This window comes from Oryctolagus cuniculus, chromosome 8, assembly GCF_051225735.1.
Source record: "Oryctolagus cuniculus isolate XC-2025 breed Fujian yellow rabbit chromosome 8, ASM5122573v1, whole genome shotgun sequence".
In the NCBI taxonomy this organism is placed as follows: domain Eukaryota; kingdom Metazoa; phylum Chordata; class Mammalia; order Lagomorpha; family Leporidae; genus Oryctolagus; species Oryctolagus cuniculus.
Genome location: NC_142874.1, coordinates 99,751,489 through 99,771,186, shown reverse-complemented (window position 1 = coordinate 99,771,186; position 19,698 = coordinate 99,751,489). Strand labels below are relative to the sequence as shown.

Here is a 19,698-nt window from a genome sequence, read left to right as displayed (position 1 = left end):
ATAGCAAGGCTGGGCGGTTGCCATGGCACCCTGACACCAAGATCGTTCCTTCTGAATGTCACCGGCGTCTGTGACTAAAGTTGTTTAGGAGTCAAAAGTCTCCTGGAAGTACAGGAGGAGAGGCTGCGTGCACCTCGCAGGCTGTGGGAAATGAAGGCAGCGAGCAGTGGGGCTGCCTGCTTCCCTGCCGGGCTGTGCTGCACACGCATGAGGCGGGCCAGCCAGGCGGGGACACCGTCTTCCTCTCGCACGCTGGTGAGGGAGGGTTTTCAGTCCTAAGCCGGCTTCAGAGAGGTTACAATTCTGGCCTCTCTGGCTGGCCAGCAGCACGAAGCATAGCCCCAGGAGGCTGCTTCTCCCTCCCTGCTCCTCCACTGGCAGGGCTACCCAGCCGTGGCTCCGAGGGAACATGCGAGGTTGTGGGCACCTGCTTTCTGCACAGAAAAGGTTTTAAATAGTCATGATGGTTTTCTGCTTTCTTAAAATGTGTGTTTAGAAATCTGCTTGAAAGGCAGAGCAAGAGGAGGGTGTTTCAAATCCATTGGTTCCCTCCTCCAAATGCCTCATTTAAAGGCTGGGCCACGCAAAAGCCAGGAACTCCATCTGGGCCTCCCCCATGGGTGGCAGGAGCTCAAGTAGTTGGGCCAGCCTCTGCTGCCTCCAAGGGAGCTAAATCGGAAAACCGAGGAGCAGGGGCTGGAACCAGCTCTCTCATTCGGGGTGCAGTCATCCCAGGAGGTAGCTTAACCTGGTGCACCCCAACACCGGCCCTATGACCTCTGTTATTTCTGCAACATGCACAGGTAACAGTTGCCGGCTAAAGGGTACAACGATCACAGCCAAGAAAGGCCAACATGATGGCCCCTAGAGGACACCTCTGTAGGTTTTACTTCTATTTCTGGACCACTTCTCCACTGTGGGGGAATACACATCTGTGCTATTTGGGAAATGATGCATGAGAGAGAAAGGAGAACAGGAGATGTCTCCTTTCAAGATGGAGCAAAAAGAAGAGAAAAGTAAAGATATGGGGGGGGGGGGTGCTTCTCTCCTCCTCCACCCCACTCAGCAGCAAATGATAAGACAAAAGCAAGCAAGGCCCCTGGGAAAGCAGCAGCAAGGGCAGGGGCTGCATGGAGGAGTAGGGGCTGCCTGGGGGAAAGTTAGGTCACGCCACTGAAATTAAACCTCACACTTGACATTCAGATAGCTTTTACAAGTTGTGATTCATAAGAAGACTTTTTGTATGACTTATAGAAAGATACCCTTTTGCTGTCCCTTTCCTCTTGAGAGTCACTCTCTCCCCGGATTTCTCTTTGAAAATTTTTACAAAGTTATCTTCATGTTGTTTGATAGGCAGGAGAGACAGAAACAGAGAGACCGATGGAGACAGGTCTTCCTTCCACTGGTTCACTCACCAGATGCCCCACCACTACCAAGAGTAGGCTTGGCCTCAGTCTGGGTGGCATGGACCCCAGTACTTAAGCTACCACCTGCTGCCACCTAGGGTCTCCATTAGCAGGAAGCTGGGGCTTGAACCAGGCACTCCAATATGGGATGTGCACCTGCCAAGAGCTGGTTTAACCACTGCCCCATGCCCACAGCCCTCTGCATCTGGTGTCAAGCAAACTCGCACGTCTTACCTCTGACACGGTGCAGTTGAGCTGGAAGATCTGTCCCTCTCCTTCCACTTGCCGCACACAGAGCTTGCAAACCAGCTCCACTGTGTTCAGGCTGAATCTTTCCAGAGTGAAGGTGCAGTGGAGGTTTCTTTGAGACCCACTCCAGATATGATAAAAAGGAATCTCCTAAAGGATACAAAAGTTTTAGCCATGAGGGAGGGCCACACAGCATCACATGTACTACCTTCTTTATTCCTCATAGCAGCCTGAGGGACAGGCTCCAAGTCACTCACTGCTTGTAAGAAAAAAAAAAAAAAAGATCCAGAGAGGTTCACTAACTCTCCCAAAGCCACACAGCCAAAAAGCAGCAGAGCTGAGATTTGTACCCAGGGATGCAGCCTCCAGCATGCTCCTACCTCACTTGTCTGCCACAAGTCTCCCATTTGCAAAGAGAGCCTTTGTCAATGAATTTTTTTTTTAAAAAAGAGGTTTAGAAAAGTGCAAAGACCAGCGGACACACAGGTCCCTTATTGCTCAGTGCTCAATGGCTCATTAAAAGGAATCCCTGCTGGGCCATTCTAGAGAAAGCAAAGTCTAAAGGACCAGGCAGGGAGGCCACTTCCTTTCATTCCTCTGTCCTCTCCCTGTGCAGGACACAGGGAGCCAAACCTCACCATGGCTGCGAAGGAGGACTCGATTAGTTGCCACAAGAAAGCCCTTGGCCTAAAAGCTGCCAAGCCTCTAACAGACTTTCATTTTCTGAAAAGTGTAGCCCACCTTACTGAGCACATCCAAGAGTCTGTTCAATACGGGAAAGAAAAGGCTGAGGCATGAAAAGCAGGGGCCTTGGAGGCAAAGGGCAGAGGCTCTGGAGCCAAACCCAGTCCAACCAGAGCAGCCTCCCCTGGCGCTTAGTGATAGCTGGGACAAGCTAACGAGCTTCCTCAGGCCTGAGTTTCTTCATCTGCAAAAGAATAAGCAGAAGAGCACCTAATTCCTAGGCCTGGGGTTCAGAGAGAAAAATGCACAGGAGGGTTGACAGCAGGCAAGCACTGGGCTAGGGTTAGCTGTAAGGAATACCACATTATCAACATTCCCGCAAGTAGTAGTTTCCGTTATGGTATCAAGGCAGCTGAATTAAAGGGAAGGATACAGTGGGAGAGTGAGGAGTCCGCTGTCTCCATCACGTGTTGAGCAACATAGCAGAATCTGATGTGCAGGCCCGCCAGAGCTCACCCTTGTTAACCCACTGGGGGGTTGCATCCCTTAATTCAAGTGCAAGTGTGCTTGACCTTGGGGAGTAGGATGGAGTTGCAAAGTCTTCCTTTCAGTCCTCCTAGCATGTTCACTAACTCACATCAGAAGAGAGCAACCAAGGGAGCTGCAGTGCTGAGCTTTGGGTTACATTTGTATTTGCCCCTCCTAGGGCTGGGGGAGAGGCTGGCAATCCCATCAAAATAGTCTCCGGGGGTGGGGGGTGGGGGGAGGAGGAGTGAAAGGCACTGGCCAGTCCTGTCATTTTCCTACAGGTACATACAATGACGCTTGGGACCAGTATTTTTATGCTTGCTATTTAATACAGCCCTGGCTGGGTTTTAATTTTATATGCTATTTCAATTCCCAAATTGGAATTCCTTTTAAGTTTTTGATATAAAGGCCAAAACCTAATTTGTGTGACATGAGGTAATAATGTCTCTCTTTTTTTGACAGGCAGAGTGGACAGTGAGAGAGAGAGACAGAGAGAAAGGTCTTCCTTTGCCGTTGGTTCACCCTCCAATGGCCGCTGCAGCCGGCGCACTGCGGCCAGCACACCACGCTGATCCGATGGCAGGAGCCAGGTACTTCTCCTGGTCTCCCATGGGGTGCAGGGCCCAAGCACTTGGGCCATCCTCCACTGCACTCCCTGGCCACAGCAGAGAGCTGGCCTGGAAGAGGGGCAACTGGGACAGAATCCGGCGCCCCGACCAGCACTAGAACCCAGTGTGCCGGCGCCACAAGGCGGAAGATTAGCCTAGTGAGCCACGGCACCGGCCAATAATGTCTCTTTTGCAAGTAATTGTAATTCACTTTTTTAAAAAAAGTCAATTCAGGGACCAGTGCTATGGCTGTGGCATACTGGATAAGGCCGCCACCCCATTATGTGCTGGTTCCAGTCCTGGCTGTTCCACTTCAGATCCAGCTCTCTGCTGTGGCCAGGGAAAGCAGTAGAGGATGGCCCAAGTGCTTGGGGCCCCTGCACCCGCATGGGAAACTAGGAAGAAGTACCTGGCTTTGGATTGGCTCAGCTCTGGCTGTGTGGCCATTTGGGGAATAAACCAGTGGATGAAAGACCTTTCTCTATCTCATCTGTAACTCTGCATCTCAAGTAAATAAATATTTTTTTAAAAAAAATCAATTCAGTGTGAACATTTACTATGAAAATTAATTGAAATGACAAACTTGGAATCTTTTATTTACTAAAAAATGAAACAGTGGTAGCACAGTTATTTGAAAAATTGTTTTTACTTATTCACTTAAGAGGCAGAGAGGCAGGGAGAGATCTGCCATCTGCTGGCTCACTCTCTAAATTCCTTACCAGGGGCCGGGCTGAGGAACCAGGAATCGGGAACTCAACCCAGGTCTCCCACGTGGGTGGCAACAACCCAATTACATGAGCCCTCACGGGGTCTGCCTTGGCAGGAAGCTGGTGTCAGGGGAAGAGCTGGTTATCAAACCCAGGTACTCAGATATGGGTGTCTTCCCAGACAACTTAACCGCTAGGCGAAATGCCCATCACATAAGGGAGAATTTTTTAAAAAGCATCCCTTCAAATATGCCTATCTGGTATTTTTCCAAAGTCCCAAGTAACCTCAGGCTATCCTGGACCAACAAGTACAAGAACGATTTCAAGAAAGGGGATTTCGTCTGTGTGTATAACTGGAGTCACCACCAAGACTTGAGGAAAGCCGGGAACCTTACCTGATACTTAGCCAGCAGTTTGCTCTTCCAGAGTGAATGGGCGATGTCATGAATTGACAGGCGCAGGTTGTGGGTGCTGCCTTTAAAATGAAGAGCCTTGGGGTCCTCTAGGAGCTGTCCTCCCATCTGTCTCTCAAGTTGTAGAACTTCCTGCAATGACACGTGCAGAACCAGAGGTGCACCGCTGCACTGCCACACTTCTGGGGCGTGCTCATTCACTGAGCAAGTTTCTCCACTGGGCTCCCAGAACAGTGCACCTAACCTGGGCAACTCCATAACCATCTACCTTGGCAGCCCTGGGCCCCAGAAATTGGAGCCCTGGTCATTTGTTATGGGGTGGGGCCCTCCTGACCAACTGTGTTGTTGTAATCTGCATCGTGCAATGTGGAGAAAATTCAGTAATCTCTTACCAACCAACAAATATAGCACTTGAAATCAAGTACCATGGAAAAACAATCAGAATTCAAAGCTGAAAGAACTCTCAGTAAAAGAAAATATAGGTTAAAATGTAGATAAGCAGAAAGGAAAAGAGATTTTCAGTTAACTTCTAGGGAAAGGGCTGGGCAACCAAAAAAAAAAAAAAAAACACCCATATCTTGGACTTGATAAAACCAACCAACAAATGAAAAAGAGTATGTTTTAGATATTAATTCAATACCCCTTATAATTTCTTTATGTGCAGATATAATGTCATGGAAATGTTGCTTCAAATGATTCACTAAAGATTTTCCAAATATTAAAAACATCGAATGTGTTCATTATATGTCCTATTAGATGAAAATATTCCAATACAGCCTAGGAAAGTTTTGCAATACCCAACGTTGAACTAAACAGTTGCTCAGATTAAGCTTATAAAAAGAACACCTTGTTTCTCAATTATTGTGAATGATGAAAAAATCTGTGTATTTATCCTATAAAGATATAACACAGAGACAAATTTCATATATACTTCCATTTCTCAAGCTAGTTAATGGGAGTTAATGAAGCATTTCCAATCACAGCTGTAATTATCCTAACAGCAGCACACCATAAGTTATCAAGGAACAAAATATCCTCGGTCTCCTTTGCTGTCTAACCCATCCCTGTGTACTTTACTTCTCCACACCCTAAAAGTTTTTGAGAAATCTGTAGGAAGTTTGTGACTTTTTTAAAAATATGGGTGCAGGAAAAGGATGGATTTGACAAAAAAAAATACAAAAGCAAAATATGACTTTCTTCTTTGGTGATATTTCAACAAGGTGGGGAATTCAAGAACACAGGTGTTCATTCAGAATGTTACACACATGGATTCCAGGTGTAACCTACCAGGTTATCAAGTACACAGATGGGTCACAGTGAGGAATGTCAAGTGTGGACATGAGATTGTCTTATACTCCAAAATGCACCCACATTGCATCTGTTGAATGAATTCTAACCCTTGGCCTTGTAGTCCAGTAAACAGCTCATTGCAAGCTTCAAGTTTAGTGGTCCTTACCATCCATCATTTTTGGGTCAGGCTACTCTTCTGAACAGTGCAAGCTACTGAAAAGTCTTAAAAGGTGTAGGAAATATTACGAGAATTCGGAGTGTGGTCTCAGACAGGGAGTCCTCTAATTAGTGTCAAATGGAAGCCATGAGGCAAGAGCTCGCTGATAGAAGTAGTACCCCATCCAGCTGCCTGACAGCATTGGCCTGCTGTTTACTGCTGCTACCTAATGAGCAGCTATGACTTGGGACAGAGGCCCGAGCAGTCAGCCAGCCCCCAACCACGAGCAGCCAGCCACCCTGACATGTATGTTGTGTCCTTGTGCCCTGGCTCTGAGGCAACCCAGCAGGCCATACAGATCTGGCACACATGCACCTCATACGGCGCCCCATTCCTTGACTAGAATCTGGCCACGTGAAAATGCAGAAGCCTGAGAAAAGTGAGGGTTAATTGCAGTTTCTTCTGCTTCAGCAGGAAGACATAATGAGCTTATGTTGATCATGTTCGGTGTCTAGTTAGCATAATAGGGAAAGCTGATGTTCCCAGTGAACCTGGCACCTGACAAATTCTAAAGCTAAAATGATGTTTGTTTATAAGCCATTAGAAGAAAAGAAACATAATTAGAAATCTTTGAGATTACAGTCATGCCAATCAGTCAGTCCTAGCTTCTTTCCAGTACGCCCTAATTACCTCATCAAGACGTCTAAAGAGCGATCGATAGTAATTATCTGATTACTATAGATCTTCATTACGTCCAAATTATCTCCCTGGATGTCTAAAAGAAGATGCATTGTATTCTGGGAGGTAATTGTACCCAACAATGTATAATCCTCACCCATCCCTACAATCAGCATAGACTGCCAGAGGATTCAGAGAGCATTATCAGCTTTCTTGGCACAGAGGAACACTGAATTAACTCTCACTGCCTATTGGCCATGACCTTGAGTCAGGGAAGCCAACACCACAATCTAGACTGGAGATAGCCCAAGAATATGACTCAGTCCTTCACCTCGGAAATCATGGCAAAGTCTGGGCTGGAGAGCCCCTTGGTTCCTAGAGAAAGGACCAAGTAAAGTGCCATTGTTAAAGACATCAGGGCCAGAGACCGACACTCCCCTCAGCCAGGAGCATCACACAGCTGCTCCACTGAGCTGGGAGAAATCTTTTCTTCCCTTTGATTGGATATGAACTCTGGAGAAAGATGGACTTGCCAACAGGAGGCCACTAAGCTTGGAGCAGAGGTCTCTAAATATAGTCCTAGCAGTCAATGTATTTTTTGTGTCTACATTAGAGCTACGTTAAAACATCAGTAGGTTAATAGAGTACTTTATAAAATATACATAAAGTTAAAAGTATGATCTCAGATAAACACACACAGGAGTACCAATACTGTCTTTCCTTGTCCCCATGGTTCACTGGGCCTGGAGGGTGTGGACTGTCTTCTGCAGCCTGCCAGCTCCATACCTCCCTCTCTCTAGCACCTTGGGAACCCAGGGGTGAATGATTGAGGCCAAAAAAATCTCTGCCAAACTGGAATTTGACCTTTTTCCTCTGGAAAGTAGCAACTGGTACCATCACACTCAGGATGTTCAACGACTAGCTAACATTACAGGCTAAAGGGAAAGACATGACTGAAGCATGAATTATTAAGGGTATTCAAGTATAAATTTAAAATATCTCAACCAATAAAGAAAACAACTCCTTGGCAACTAAAATAATCTAAATCCACACATGAGTCCAGATGTCTCATGTGGCGAATTCCACATGTAAACGGTATCAGGAGACAGAGTCAGCCAGCCCATTTGACAGGCTAAGGCAGTTTTTGTTCCATATTGTTATGGTTTTAAGCGTTATAATTGGAGATTTGCTCTAGCAGATTCCATTTAAAACATGCTGTAAGTTGTACTTCAGAAACCTTGATTTTCCGAATTCCTTTGGCATGAAATCATTTTGGTTAATATATAGATGATACCAATATGAAATAGGACATAAAAATAACTGACATACAAATCAATAAGATATGGCTGCACGGCTTAATGTTTTCCTCTCCTTAATCTTCCTGGGAACTTTCATTTAGCATCAGTGGCACCGTGAGACCTGCCAGGCACCAAGGCAGGCTCTGAGCCACACAGACAAGTCCCTGTCCCTATGTCCAACTGCTCCTGGCCCATGGGGCTCGGAGTCCACCATGAAAACACTGTATCACATCACAGCATGCTCAGCCTAAAACAGCTTCCAGACAAGTGGCTTTTGGATCACAAAGGTTAGGATATTTCCCACACGTTAAAAGAAAACAAGAACAAAATATACTTAAGGTCAGGAGATTTAGGAAGACATAAGAAAAATATCGTGACCTTGGAAAGAAATGCCGCAATAAAAATTAGGATCATCTGGGCTCTTTGTTCTCTGCAATACAAATACCATCCCCTGCTGTGAAGAAGTTCTCCTCCCCTTGGGCGGCATCTCCCACCTCAGAGGCTTGCTTAGGCTCTGGGTGGATGCACCTGTTGCTTTGAAGGGCTTGCTCTGCAAACGTGAGAAGGTATTAGTTTCTCACTTCCTTGTCCAGTTCTGACTCCCTCCCTCCACCTTGATCTTGAAAAAAGACACGCCCAAGAGTTGGTTACTGACAGAGGTGTCTCCATCCCATCCCCCCATGGCAACCCACACCTCTGCGCACTCATGAACTCCAACGACAGTGTCCCCAAGCGGGCCACAATCATGGGAGACAGGCTCCTTCCCTGAGGCAGTGGCTGCATCCGAGGCAAGTCTGAGTGAGGGCTGCATTGATTCCAGGAGGCTGTGAGAGATGGCTCTGAAGGCAGGGACGAGGGATTCCGCAGGAGAAACAAGCAGCTCGCGCGATAACCGATTAAACCGAGACGTTACCCCTGCCAAGCCATTAGCCTGGGCTGCTTAAGAGCCACAATAAATTCAAGCTGCTTTAAAGGCTGCTGTGCACCGAGGGAGCCCCTCTGGCCTGTGCCCAGAGCTCTCCCAGTCTCGTGGACCACAGGCTCTGCCCTCGTTAAGGCCTGATAGAGAGAGAGGCAAGAGCGAGGATGTGTCTGGAGGCTTTTACCCCTGTGCTCTGTGCTCTGGTTTGCACGGGCATCCCTGTCAGAGGGAAGGTGCCTCTGCCTCCTCTGACTCCCCTGGGCTGCCTTCTCCTGGCCACTTTCCCTTCAGTATCGGTCTCAGAAGTACTGCTCCCTGGTGGCCCTCACACCGCAGAACACTGCACACGCAGGGAGGCTGCAGGGATCTTTAAAGATGGAAGCCTCAGCCTGCAGGCACCTCGTGGAAGCTGGGGACAGAGTATTACAAACACAGTGACTTTGTGCCCAGTCTGGGGCAGATGTACTGGGCCCCAGGCTCCAGGCACTGGCACTGCTGCCTGAGCCTATGCCCTACCTTGGCCTCCTCTGCCCACCCCCCTCTTCCACCTCCTCCTCTGCTCACCCCCACCCTGCAGGAGAACTCGCCCCTCTCTCAGGCCAGGGCTCCAAACTCTGCCATTTCTACCTCTGAGGAGCTGGTTTTTGCAGCCACTATCTCACAAGGTGTTTCTTCTCTTTTGTGAAATGTCTAGCATATCAGCTCTCTTTGTCTCTTGCTTTTTCTTTTCTTTTCTTTTCTTTTCTTTTTTTTTTTTTTGACAGGCAGAGTGGACAGTGAGAGTGACAGAGAGAAAGGTCTTCCTTTGCCGTTGGTTCACCCTCCAATGGCCGCCATGGCCAGCGCGCTGCGGCTGGCGCACCGCGCTGATCTGATGGCAGGAGCCAGGTGCTTCTCCTGGTCTCCCATGGGGTGCAGGGCCCAAGTACTTGGGCCCTCCTCCACTGCACTCCCTGGCCACAGCAGAGAGCTGGCCTGGAAGAGGGGCAACCGGGACAGAATCTGGCGCCCCAACTGAGACTAGAACCTGGTGTGCCGGCTACGAAAGGCGGGGGATTAGCCTAGTGAGCCGTGGCACCGGCTGTCTCTTGCTTTCTTTCCAACTCCTTTTCCATCATTCTTTTCTTTTTAGAAAACTCATCAGCTAGCGAAAAGATGAAACAAATGCCTAACCTCAAGTCCTCTGAAACTCATAGAAATTGCTGCAAGAGGAGGTTGGACGGAGGCTACGTGAGGGCCTTGTTTGCCCCTGCCTTGCTGGGATTTGGTATTGAATCTCCATCTCACTTTTTATTCTTCATGGAAACCCCAAGGCGTGAACTGGCTAGCCTACTGCAGCTTGGGATGAGCAGCACGAGAGCCAGGAGCACACAGCTTCTGTGTGCAAAGCACTAGGATGACTGCACAGGAAAGACAGCGAGGGGAGCAGCAGCTAGCCTTGAACTCTGGTTGTTCCTGTTGGGCTTGGCGCTCCCGCTGCACACACGGCACTGTCCCAAACACTGAGGCTCAGGTATGGGCTGTGGTGCTCACTTTCATTGTGCTTCTGCGACCCAGACACCCTTGCTCTCCAGAGCACAAAGACCACCCCAGCAAGTATTCAGTGTGCCACCTGTACGAAGCCTCCCAAGATCAACTCTCACTGAGTGCATGCAATGACTGGAGTTAAAAAAAAATCCCAGCTGCCATCGGGTTTTCTGGAACCTGCCTTGCTTCAGTGCAGTCTTTAATCCTGTGTTGAAACCTGCCCTTGTCATCTGGGGCTCAGAACCTTCTCTCTTTGCTACTGAGGCTGTCGCCACTGACTCTGTCACAGCTGTGCACTTGCACGCCACCAAAGCAGAGGCCAAAAAGTGCAGTCATCTTTCTCTGTGTGCTCTGCCAGCTTTTCAATGAGGTTGCTCTCAGCCCCGCGTGTGCTGGCTCCTTGTCTGGCCTCCAGGCTCAGGCTGTTGGGCTGGGCAGCCAGGGGACATCTGCCAGCCAGCCCAACCCCTCCCACCTGCTCGGGGTAGCACGGCTGGCGCCCGGCCTGGAGTTGCTGCTCTCCTCTCCTGTGTTCACGCTGGGTGCTTTGCTCCCCCCTGGAGTTTGTCTGCTCTGCTTCGTCTCTAATCATCACAAGGCTGGATGCGGTGGCCATGTGCGTGCAGCCCCCTCGTCAAGTCACTGCACTTCTGGGGGCTCTGCCCGCTGTTCCTACAGCTGCTGTCACCGTGAAGGCTTGGCCAGAGCTGCCACTAACAGCCTGCCCAGTCGGGGCGGTTTCTGATGCTTTGAAAGCAAAGTGCCAAGGGGTAGAGCTCTTACGGAAGTGGCCTTGTCACCCGCATCCATCTGAGCCTACCCCGAAAGACAACCGAGTATCACTCAATTCTCCACCAGGCGCCATCCCACTCCCTCCCTTCACCTCCACTCTGCAGTGGCTTTCCCCAAGGTCACTCCGTGACCTTTTACAGAGGGGTGACCCCACACCAAAGCCTGGATTTGAGCAAGTGAAAAGGGAAGTGGCCCAAGGAAAATCTTCCCTCTCCCATCTACGAATTGGACCTGGGACTCCTGAGGCTGTTCTAGAACATTCCATGTCACCTTGTATTTCCTTTCAGCCTTCCACATGTTCTTTTTGAGCTGTTCTGTTTGCTTTCTATTTTTACCCTTAAGAAATAACCACAAACTGAATGACTAAGAACAACACAAACGTATTATCTGACATTTCCGCAGGCCAAAAGCCTGATACATGTGGCACCGGGCTAAAGTCAAGGTGTTGGTGGGGCTGCCTGCCTTCCTGCAGGCTCAAGGGGGAGAATTAGGGGGAGAATTTCCTTGTCTTTTCTGCCTTCCAGAGTGCGCTCAGGTTTCTTGGCTTAGGTTTCCCTCCCCCCACCTTCAAGTCCAGCAGTGGCAAAATTCTCCAATCCTCTCTCCATGGTCATGACTTCCTGACTGTGGCTGGGAAAGTTTCTCCACTTTCAAGAGCCTGTGTAAGTTATTCTTAAGTGTTGAAAATTAACTGAAATGTGATCCCTGTTAAACATAAGAGTGGGAATAAGAGAGGGAAGAGATGTATAATTTGGGGCATGCTCGGGCTGACTTGCCCCAATTGGTAGAGTTGGAAACATACCAGGGGATTCCAATTCAATCCCATCAAGGTGGCATGTGCCAATGCCATCTCACTATTCCAAGTGATCAATTTCAGTTCACAATTGATCATAATGAAAGGACTAAGAGTCAAAGGGAGCACATAAACAAGTCTAGTATCTGCTAACACTAACCGATAGAATAAATAAAGGGGAGAGTGATCCAACATGGGAAGTGAGATACTCAGCAGACTCATAGAATGGCGGATGTCCTAAATAGCACTCTGGCCTCAGAATCAGCCCTAAAGGCACTCGGATCTGGCTGAAAAGCCCATGAGAGTATTTCAGGCATGGAAAGCCAAGACACTCTGGCAAAAAGATCTCTGTGAGTGAGATCCCAGTGGAAAGAACAGGTCTTCAAAGAGGGAGGTGCCTTTCTCTGAAGGGAGGAGAGAACCTCCACTTTGACTATGACCGTGTCTAAACAAGATAAGAGTCGGAGAACTCAAGGGGCTTCCATAGCCTTGGAAACTCATGACTGGTGCATAGGGAGATTACTGATGCCATAAACAGGAGTGTCAATTTGTAAAGTCAACAACAGGAGTCACTGTGCACTTACTCCTCATGTAGGATCTCTGTCCTTAATGTGCTGTACACTGAGGCTTAATGCTATAACGAGTACTCAAACAGTTCATTTCACTTTGTGTTTCTATGGGGGTGCAAACGATTGAAATCTTTACTTAATGTACACTAAACTGATCTTCTGTAAAAAAAAAAAAAAAAAAAAAAGAAATTATCAATTCCCAACTTGACTCTCACTGGGATTAAACATGACAATAGGTCTGATCTGATTTCATCATCATTTAAAAAAAATCATCTATTATTTTTCACTTTATGTTTCTGTGTGGGAGCAAACTGTTGAAATCCTTACTTAAGGTATACTAAGCTGATCTTCTGTATATTAAGATAATCGAAAATGAATCTTGATGTGAATGGAAGGGGAGAGGGAGTGGGAAAGGGGAGGGTTGTGGGTGGGAGGGACGGTATTGGGGGGGGAAGCCATTGTAACCCATGAGTCGTACTTTGGAAATTTATATTCATTAAATAAAAGAAAAAAAAAAGAATAAAAATCCTGACTTAAAAAAAAAAAAAAAAGAGCCTGTGTAATTAGATTGGATCTACCCAGATAATCTGGGAGAATCTCCTCTTCTCTTGCAATTACATCTGAAGACCAGAGTTACAGGTTCTGAGTAGGAATTGTAGGTGTCTTTTTTTTGGGGGGTGGGGGTGGGGGTGGGGGAGTTGTGCATATCACAACTTCTATTTTCAATCTCTCAAAAACTAAATTCAAGGGGCTGGCATTATGGCACAGTGGATTAAGCCATTCTTGTGACATCAACACCCTATATCGGAGTGCTGGTTCAAGTCCCGGCTGTTCGGTTTCTGATATAGCTCCCTGCAGATGCACCTGGGAAGGCAGCAGAAGACGACTTAAGTACTTGGGCCCCTGCCACCTATGTGGGAGACCCAATTGAGTCAGGCTTGATGCATTTTTTCTTGCTCTTATCTAATACATTGTTGCATACAAATATACACATACATATGTGTGCATGTGTATGTGTGTATATCTATATCCATATCTATATATATATCCATATCTATCTTCATGTAATTCCAGAGCCCAGGATCCTGAAAGTGTAAAATATAGGTCAGGCTTGTTTTGAGGCTGTTGAGGAGACCAAAGGAACGGAAGGCTCAATAGGGCCAATTTCATGCAAAGCCAGCCATAGAAGGCCCAGAAGAGCAGACTGGAGAGTTCTGAGCTCAGGCCACAGCTTGCCACAGAGGAAATACTGGAAGGACACAGTAGGAGAGATCACAGTTGGTGGGATGAAAATCAAACTAGCTCCCCCCTTTAACAGGCTGCCTATGACTGTTGACTGCTGTGGCCCAAGGAAGTGGGTATCATACAATTCACAACTGGGCTTCATCCAACCTACTTTCTTTTTCTCCATTTTGAGTGGCTCATTCTTCTTTCATGATTTCCCCCTACAATTATCATTCACACAGTTGATACTGCATACTACAGACTTGACAATTGTATGTGAAGCTGAATCAATCCAAGAAAGCCTTCTCCTTGCAAAATGACTCCATAAAGAAAGCCAGATCCTCATTATTTGGTCTGTTTCACATACACATTTGTTAGAGAATCAATAAAAATCACACACTGCTGTTTCTATATACAAAGAACTCTTCCTTTAGTTTCTAAATCTCAGAACTTAGCATAAACCCCTTTACAATGAGCTGAGAATCTTATAAATTGTGCCCTTTGGATAGTGGGGCAGACATTAGTTATTTCCACATTGATATGTTTCTCCCTGGGTGTTTTTAAACTTAGCCGAAATGTAAGCTTCATCTCTGTTAATTTCCTGTCTATTTATACTAGGATTTAAGTCTTCACAAATAATGAAAGGAAAACACTGTTTTTATTACTTTAATCACCCGAAGAGTGGGAAAAAGAACAGCTCTGTTGCACCAAACTCTTTCAATAGGCTTAACCTCTCTATTGAAGTTGCTTCTGAACTATTCTCTCAATTCTTAGCATCTTTATCTGTTGCTGTGAACTCAACATGAGCATTGCTCCCCAGGTCCTTCAAGGAGAAACAGGAGGGAAAAGCTTCCCCTGAAATGTGTGGACAAGAATTCCACCATCTCCCACCAGCCTTGACCTTCTAACTCCCATGATAGCCACTGCTAACTTTCTAATTCTACATCAGTGCTTCCAAATGGTAATGCAGCTTTTAAGTTTCAGGTGACCATTTTTTGCCTTGAGGCTTAAAAAAAAAACCTCAGGGAAATTATTACAAAAACTGCCAAACTCAAAAGGGAGGTGGGGAGATAAAAGAGTATATTAGGGTTGCTTGAGGCTGACTGGTGTGGAGGTGTCAATTTTTCCCCATCCACATGGGTACTGTAACCACATACAATAAAAAAAAATCATAATTAGTCTTCTTGAAACATTGGGCTTGAGACAGTCTGGCCCAATGAGTTTTTCTAATAGCTCTCAGGGACTGTGTAGGTATGACCCCCGGGAACAAATGTTCCACTGACCTCCATCTCTGCCCTAGTCCAACATTTCCATGAGTCTGTCCACAATTCAGGAAGAATCCCAGCACCTGGCTGTAACTATAGGAAAATACGAAATCTTGAGATTCTGACCTTCAGACATGCTTTGCTGTGCTGGAGATGGAGGTGGCAAGGAGTTGGATTAAGACACAAACCAGGCAGCAGAGTTCCTGTCCATTAAAATACAGACTAATCAAGAACCTTGAAGTTGAAGGGATGGCAGCTGAGGGGACTTCCATTGCAAGCTTAGGGTCACTGCTAAGCATGACAGGGCCAGAGATTCAATCAGGGACTTCAGGAGAATGAATGATACATGGAAAAACAGTGGTATGAAATATGATTAATAAGAAATATAGGTAACAAAAGATGATGAGGAAGCAAGAGAGGCATCTCTTTGTTCAATTACCTAGAGATTGCAGTAGATCCAATCAGACATTTGCAAGTGGTGATGGAGAGAGCTTGTTCAGTGGAGGCCATCCCTGGCTACAGAAATTAGGTGAGTGTAGCAGTTCAAGATGACAAGAGACTTAAGTGTGGAATTGAGTATAAGCAGGAATAGATGAGGGCTTGTGGACCAGGGGACCAGAGAACAAAAGGCAGTTCCATGTGCCATGTGTGAGAGAGAATGGACAGTCACTTGGCTGTGGGGGTTTGACAGATGGAGATCTGGTCAGTGGAGCAGTTGCTAATGAGGATGAAATACAGACCATGTCTATTCTGGTGGATAGATAATGTGGAATGATGAGCAGGCTTCTAGAGTAAGTCTCAGCAAGTGACCTGTGGCTTAAGGTGTGACATTGAATTTGAGACAATGATGGGAATCAAGTGGGTGGAAAGAAGACTCCAGGGCAGGGGATGCACGGCAGTCTGTGCAAAGGAATTCAAGTGGATAATGAGCAACAGAGGGAAGATCCAGCCCAGGAAATGGAGAGCTGAACCAGCAGTGATCATGCGGTATGAGAAGTTCTAGAATTTTTCGTCTTGGCCTTGTGGTTAGAGGGTATGGTCTTCACTAGATGTGTTATAAGGGCTGAGGTGGTACCTGGAAGAACCAGTGGCAGTGAATGTGAACCAAGAGAAGAACGGATGGCAGAAAGAATGATTTGAAGATGTAGGAAATTTTATCCTTAATAGAATCCAAGTTCCAAAAGAATTATGAAACTGTTTAGGATCAAGGTTCTTAACTTGGCTTCATGATAATACGACACAGCAAGCACTCAGAATAATCCCTAGTACCAGCCCAGTTGGGTAGGACCTTGGAGTGAGTCTTCTGGAAAGCTCCTTGCCTGAATCTCTGTGCACTGAGATAGAAAACTACTGATGTAGGAAGGACAGGAGTCAGGAGTGGGTAGGTTTGGAGAAGCAGGAGGAATTTGGGAGGGGTGAGGCAAAAGATCGCATGTCTGGATAACTGTGATCAGAGAAGCAAGGAGCTGGAGGAAAGCTAAGAGGGAACCTCAGCAGGCAGGGTACCATGGGGGAAACTTTAGTACAAAAGGACATTTTTGAGCTAATCAGCCCCAAGTTTCCAATTTAAGCTTCGATGTTAGGCAGTGTTGACACTAATTGTCTCATTGGTAGGTTGGATGGGTCATTTACCTAGAACTAGGACTTTGGTTATTTCTGCACTATTAAAAGGCCATGAGGTGCAAGAAAGCCTCCATCCATTATTCATATTTGTTTCAGGCTAGGCACTAGGTCCCCAGATGCTGAGAATTTACAAATGCCTGCTAGGAAAGTGTTGACTCCAATACAAAGTGCTCTTGGGTTGTTTTCATTGCTTAAAGCTATACATCAATTTTTCTCAGAGTTGACTCTTTGCCTCTCTTTATCACTATTTTAAATAACCAAAATATTTTAGAAAAGGTGACAGTTTTGCATATCTTTGTGTATATGTCAGTTCAGAAGACAGATCAAGGATTCCTGAGTATGACCATGTGTATAATATCAAAGGCATGCATGTGTATCAAACATTTTGGATATAAAATGAGTTTTCTGCATTGTGTTCTTTGAATGCATGATTCTTCTTGGAACTGTTCAAAAGACTTGCCTTAATCAGATCCCATGATTCCCCTACAAATATAATTTTCTTTGAGAAGAATCTAAGCCTTCTGTGATTTCTATCCTGAAATCCAGTGCCTTAGAAGTATTACATTGGTAAGGAATATAAAAGAAGTAAACCTGAGCTTTATACTAGAGATGTGTGTTCACAGAATTTATTCAATATCAGAAAATCCTACTGGCCCGACTTTCAAAAATATATCAGGCAACCAACCAAATCTCATCCCTTCTCTGGGGACCATGCTGATCACATCCATTGAGATGTACAGGTAACTGTAATAAGCTTTTCCTTCCTCTCTTTCCATTTGTGTTCTCCATGATCCACCCCCATGGCCCACTGCCCAGGACCCCCTAGGCAACACTCAGTTTTCATGACTCACAACTTCCCTTTGCATGGGAACCCCAGAAGTAACCCTTTTGATATTCAGAGGTTTCTTGGCTTATCTGACTCATTTTTCTTCTCTTCCTTCTCCACATGTCCAACCTCCTCAAATTCCTTTGTGGGCTACCCTTCCCCTTAGCAAGGCCTTATTGTTCCAAAGGCAGTAGGGTGTGGTTCTTCAAGAAGCCCAGCTTTAGCTGAGAGCCCAAGGGCAGCCCAAGAGGACATGGGCATGAAGCTTATTTTATCCACTTATTAGCTTGCTGTGCCTTGGGTTGCACATCAGTAAAGTGAGGATAGTGGTATCTTAGGGGTGGTTATGAAGATTTCTAATCTTCACATTTATATTTCTAACTGTTCCTCAGGCATCTGTGTCTAGATGTCTAATTCATACAATTAATTCAGCATTCCAAAGGAAAAAAAGCACTGTAATGGACTGAATGCTTGTGTCCACCAAAAATTTGTATGATAAAATCCTAACCCCAATGTGATGGTATTCAGAAGTGGGCCTTTGAGAAACGGTTATGTCATGGAGGGGAGCCCTCATGAAAGGGATTAGTACCCTTGTCAAAGCGATGTCGGAGCCCTCTCCTCCAGCTGAGGCATTGAGAAGTGGGCAGCCTGGAGCCCCTCACCAGAGCCCAACAGTGATGGCACCCTGGTCTCAGCCTTCCAACCTGCATGAATGTGTAAAGTCTATGGTGCTTTGTCATAATAGGCTGCACCGAGCCAGGCTATAGCATAAAGATTTCTGCTCCTTGAGCTTGTCCCTGCAATGTAAAGACAGGAACTTGATCTTCTGGCCCACCCATGAGGGTTAATTGCCAAACCCAATAAAGCCTTCTTGAACAAGGTCTTTTATGCCTGTTCCTCTCTCTCTCTCTTTTTTTTTTTTTTTTTTTTTTTTTACAGGCAGAGTGGACAGTGAGAGAGAGAGAGAAAGGTCTTCCTTTTGCCATTGGTTCACCCTCCAATGGCCGCTGCACCCGGCGCGCTGCTGCCAGTGCACCGCGCCTATCCGAAGGCAGGAGCCAGGAGCCAGGTGCTTCTCCTGGTCTCCCATGGGGTACAGGGCCCAAGCACTTGGGCCATCCTCCACTGCACTCCCTGGCCACAGCAGAGAGCTGGCCTGGAAGAGGGGCAACCGGGACAGAATCCGGTGCCCCCACCGGGACTAGAACCCGGTGTGCCAGCGCCGCTAGGCAGAGGATTAGCCTAGTGAGCTGCGGCGCCAGCCGTCTGTTCCTCTCCTCTCTCTGCTCTGTCATCACCACAGATCCTCCAGGTACTCTTTCTTACCTTGATTCTGTTTTCCACTGAAGTCAGACTAATATTTTTAACATGTTTCCATCATGTCTTTCTCCTGTTTAGACATCCCCAGTCTTTATCACCTCAATAAACTCAATATCAACCCCTCTCTCTGACAATCAAGGTCCATCCCAAATGAAACCCCTGTATATTATCCTAGGCTTATGATGAAGAGCCTGTATTAGGTCTTTACTTATTGTTCCCATCTGTATTTCTTCATGCTATTCCCACTACCTAGAAATATGGTAATTTTTTCCCCCATTACTTCTGCCCGAAGGCCAACTTCCATTAGGGCCAAATGTTAGCTCCTTTGCAGATGTCCTCAAAACAGTAAGATGCCTCCCTCTTCTGAACTACCCTAGAACCTTGCATCCAGCTGTGGTGTTGCTCTCAGTCAACTTACCTCCTCATCCTTGGAATGTTTCTTTTATTCCTGTTTCTACATCATAACTTCCTCAAAGGCAGGCACTTATAATATCCCTGAAAGCTTCAACTGGGATGAAATGAATGGCCATAATCGCACCAGGAATTAAGCTCATTTATTCTGCAAAGCAGCAGCCTGTTGTCAAATACCCTCTCCCTCACAGCCCTCGTAAAGAGAATGGGAATGCATACAAATGAAGTAGCACACAAGAGGAACATACAATGTGAGCAATTACGCCAACTCCTGTTATAGGAAGAACACAGCTGAGATAAATGTGGAAGCAGATTATTTACCATCCATGGGTCTCACTGCCAGATTCTTCTAAATTTTTCATTAAAAGAAATCAAGGAAAATAAACAAAAGTAGCCCTTGGGAAGAAT

General features: G+C 46.4%; 1 protein-coding gene across 2 annotated transcripts in view; it reads right to left on the bottom strand.

Moving 5' to 3' along the window:
* Positions 1 to 19,698, bottom strand: part of UNC5C (unc-5 netrin receptor C) — a 378,756-nt gene that overhangs the window by 8,015 nt on the left and 351,043 nt on the right. For both annotated transcript variants that reach the window (XM_017347400.4, XM_008267581.5), the window contains 2 exons: positions 4,578 to 4,727; positions 1,641 to 1,805 (listed from right to left, as the gene is read on the bottom strand). In XM_017347400.4, coding sequence (XP_017202889.2) covers positions 1,641 to 1,805; positions 4,578 to 4,727 — 315 coding nt within the window. The remainder of the gene's footprint in view (positions 1 to 1,640; positions 1,806 to 4,577; positions 4,728 to 19,698) is intronic.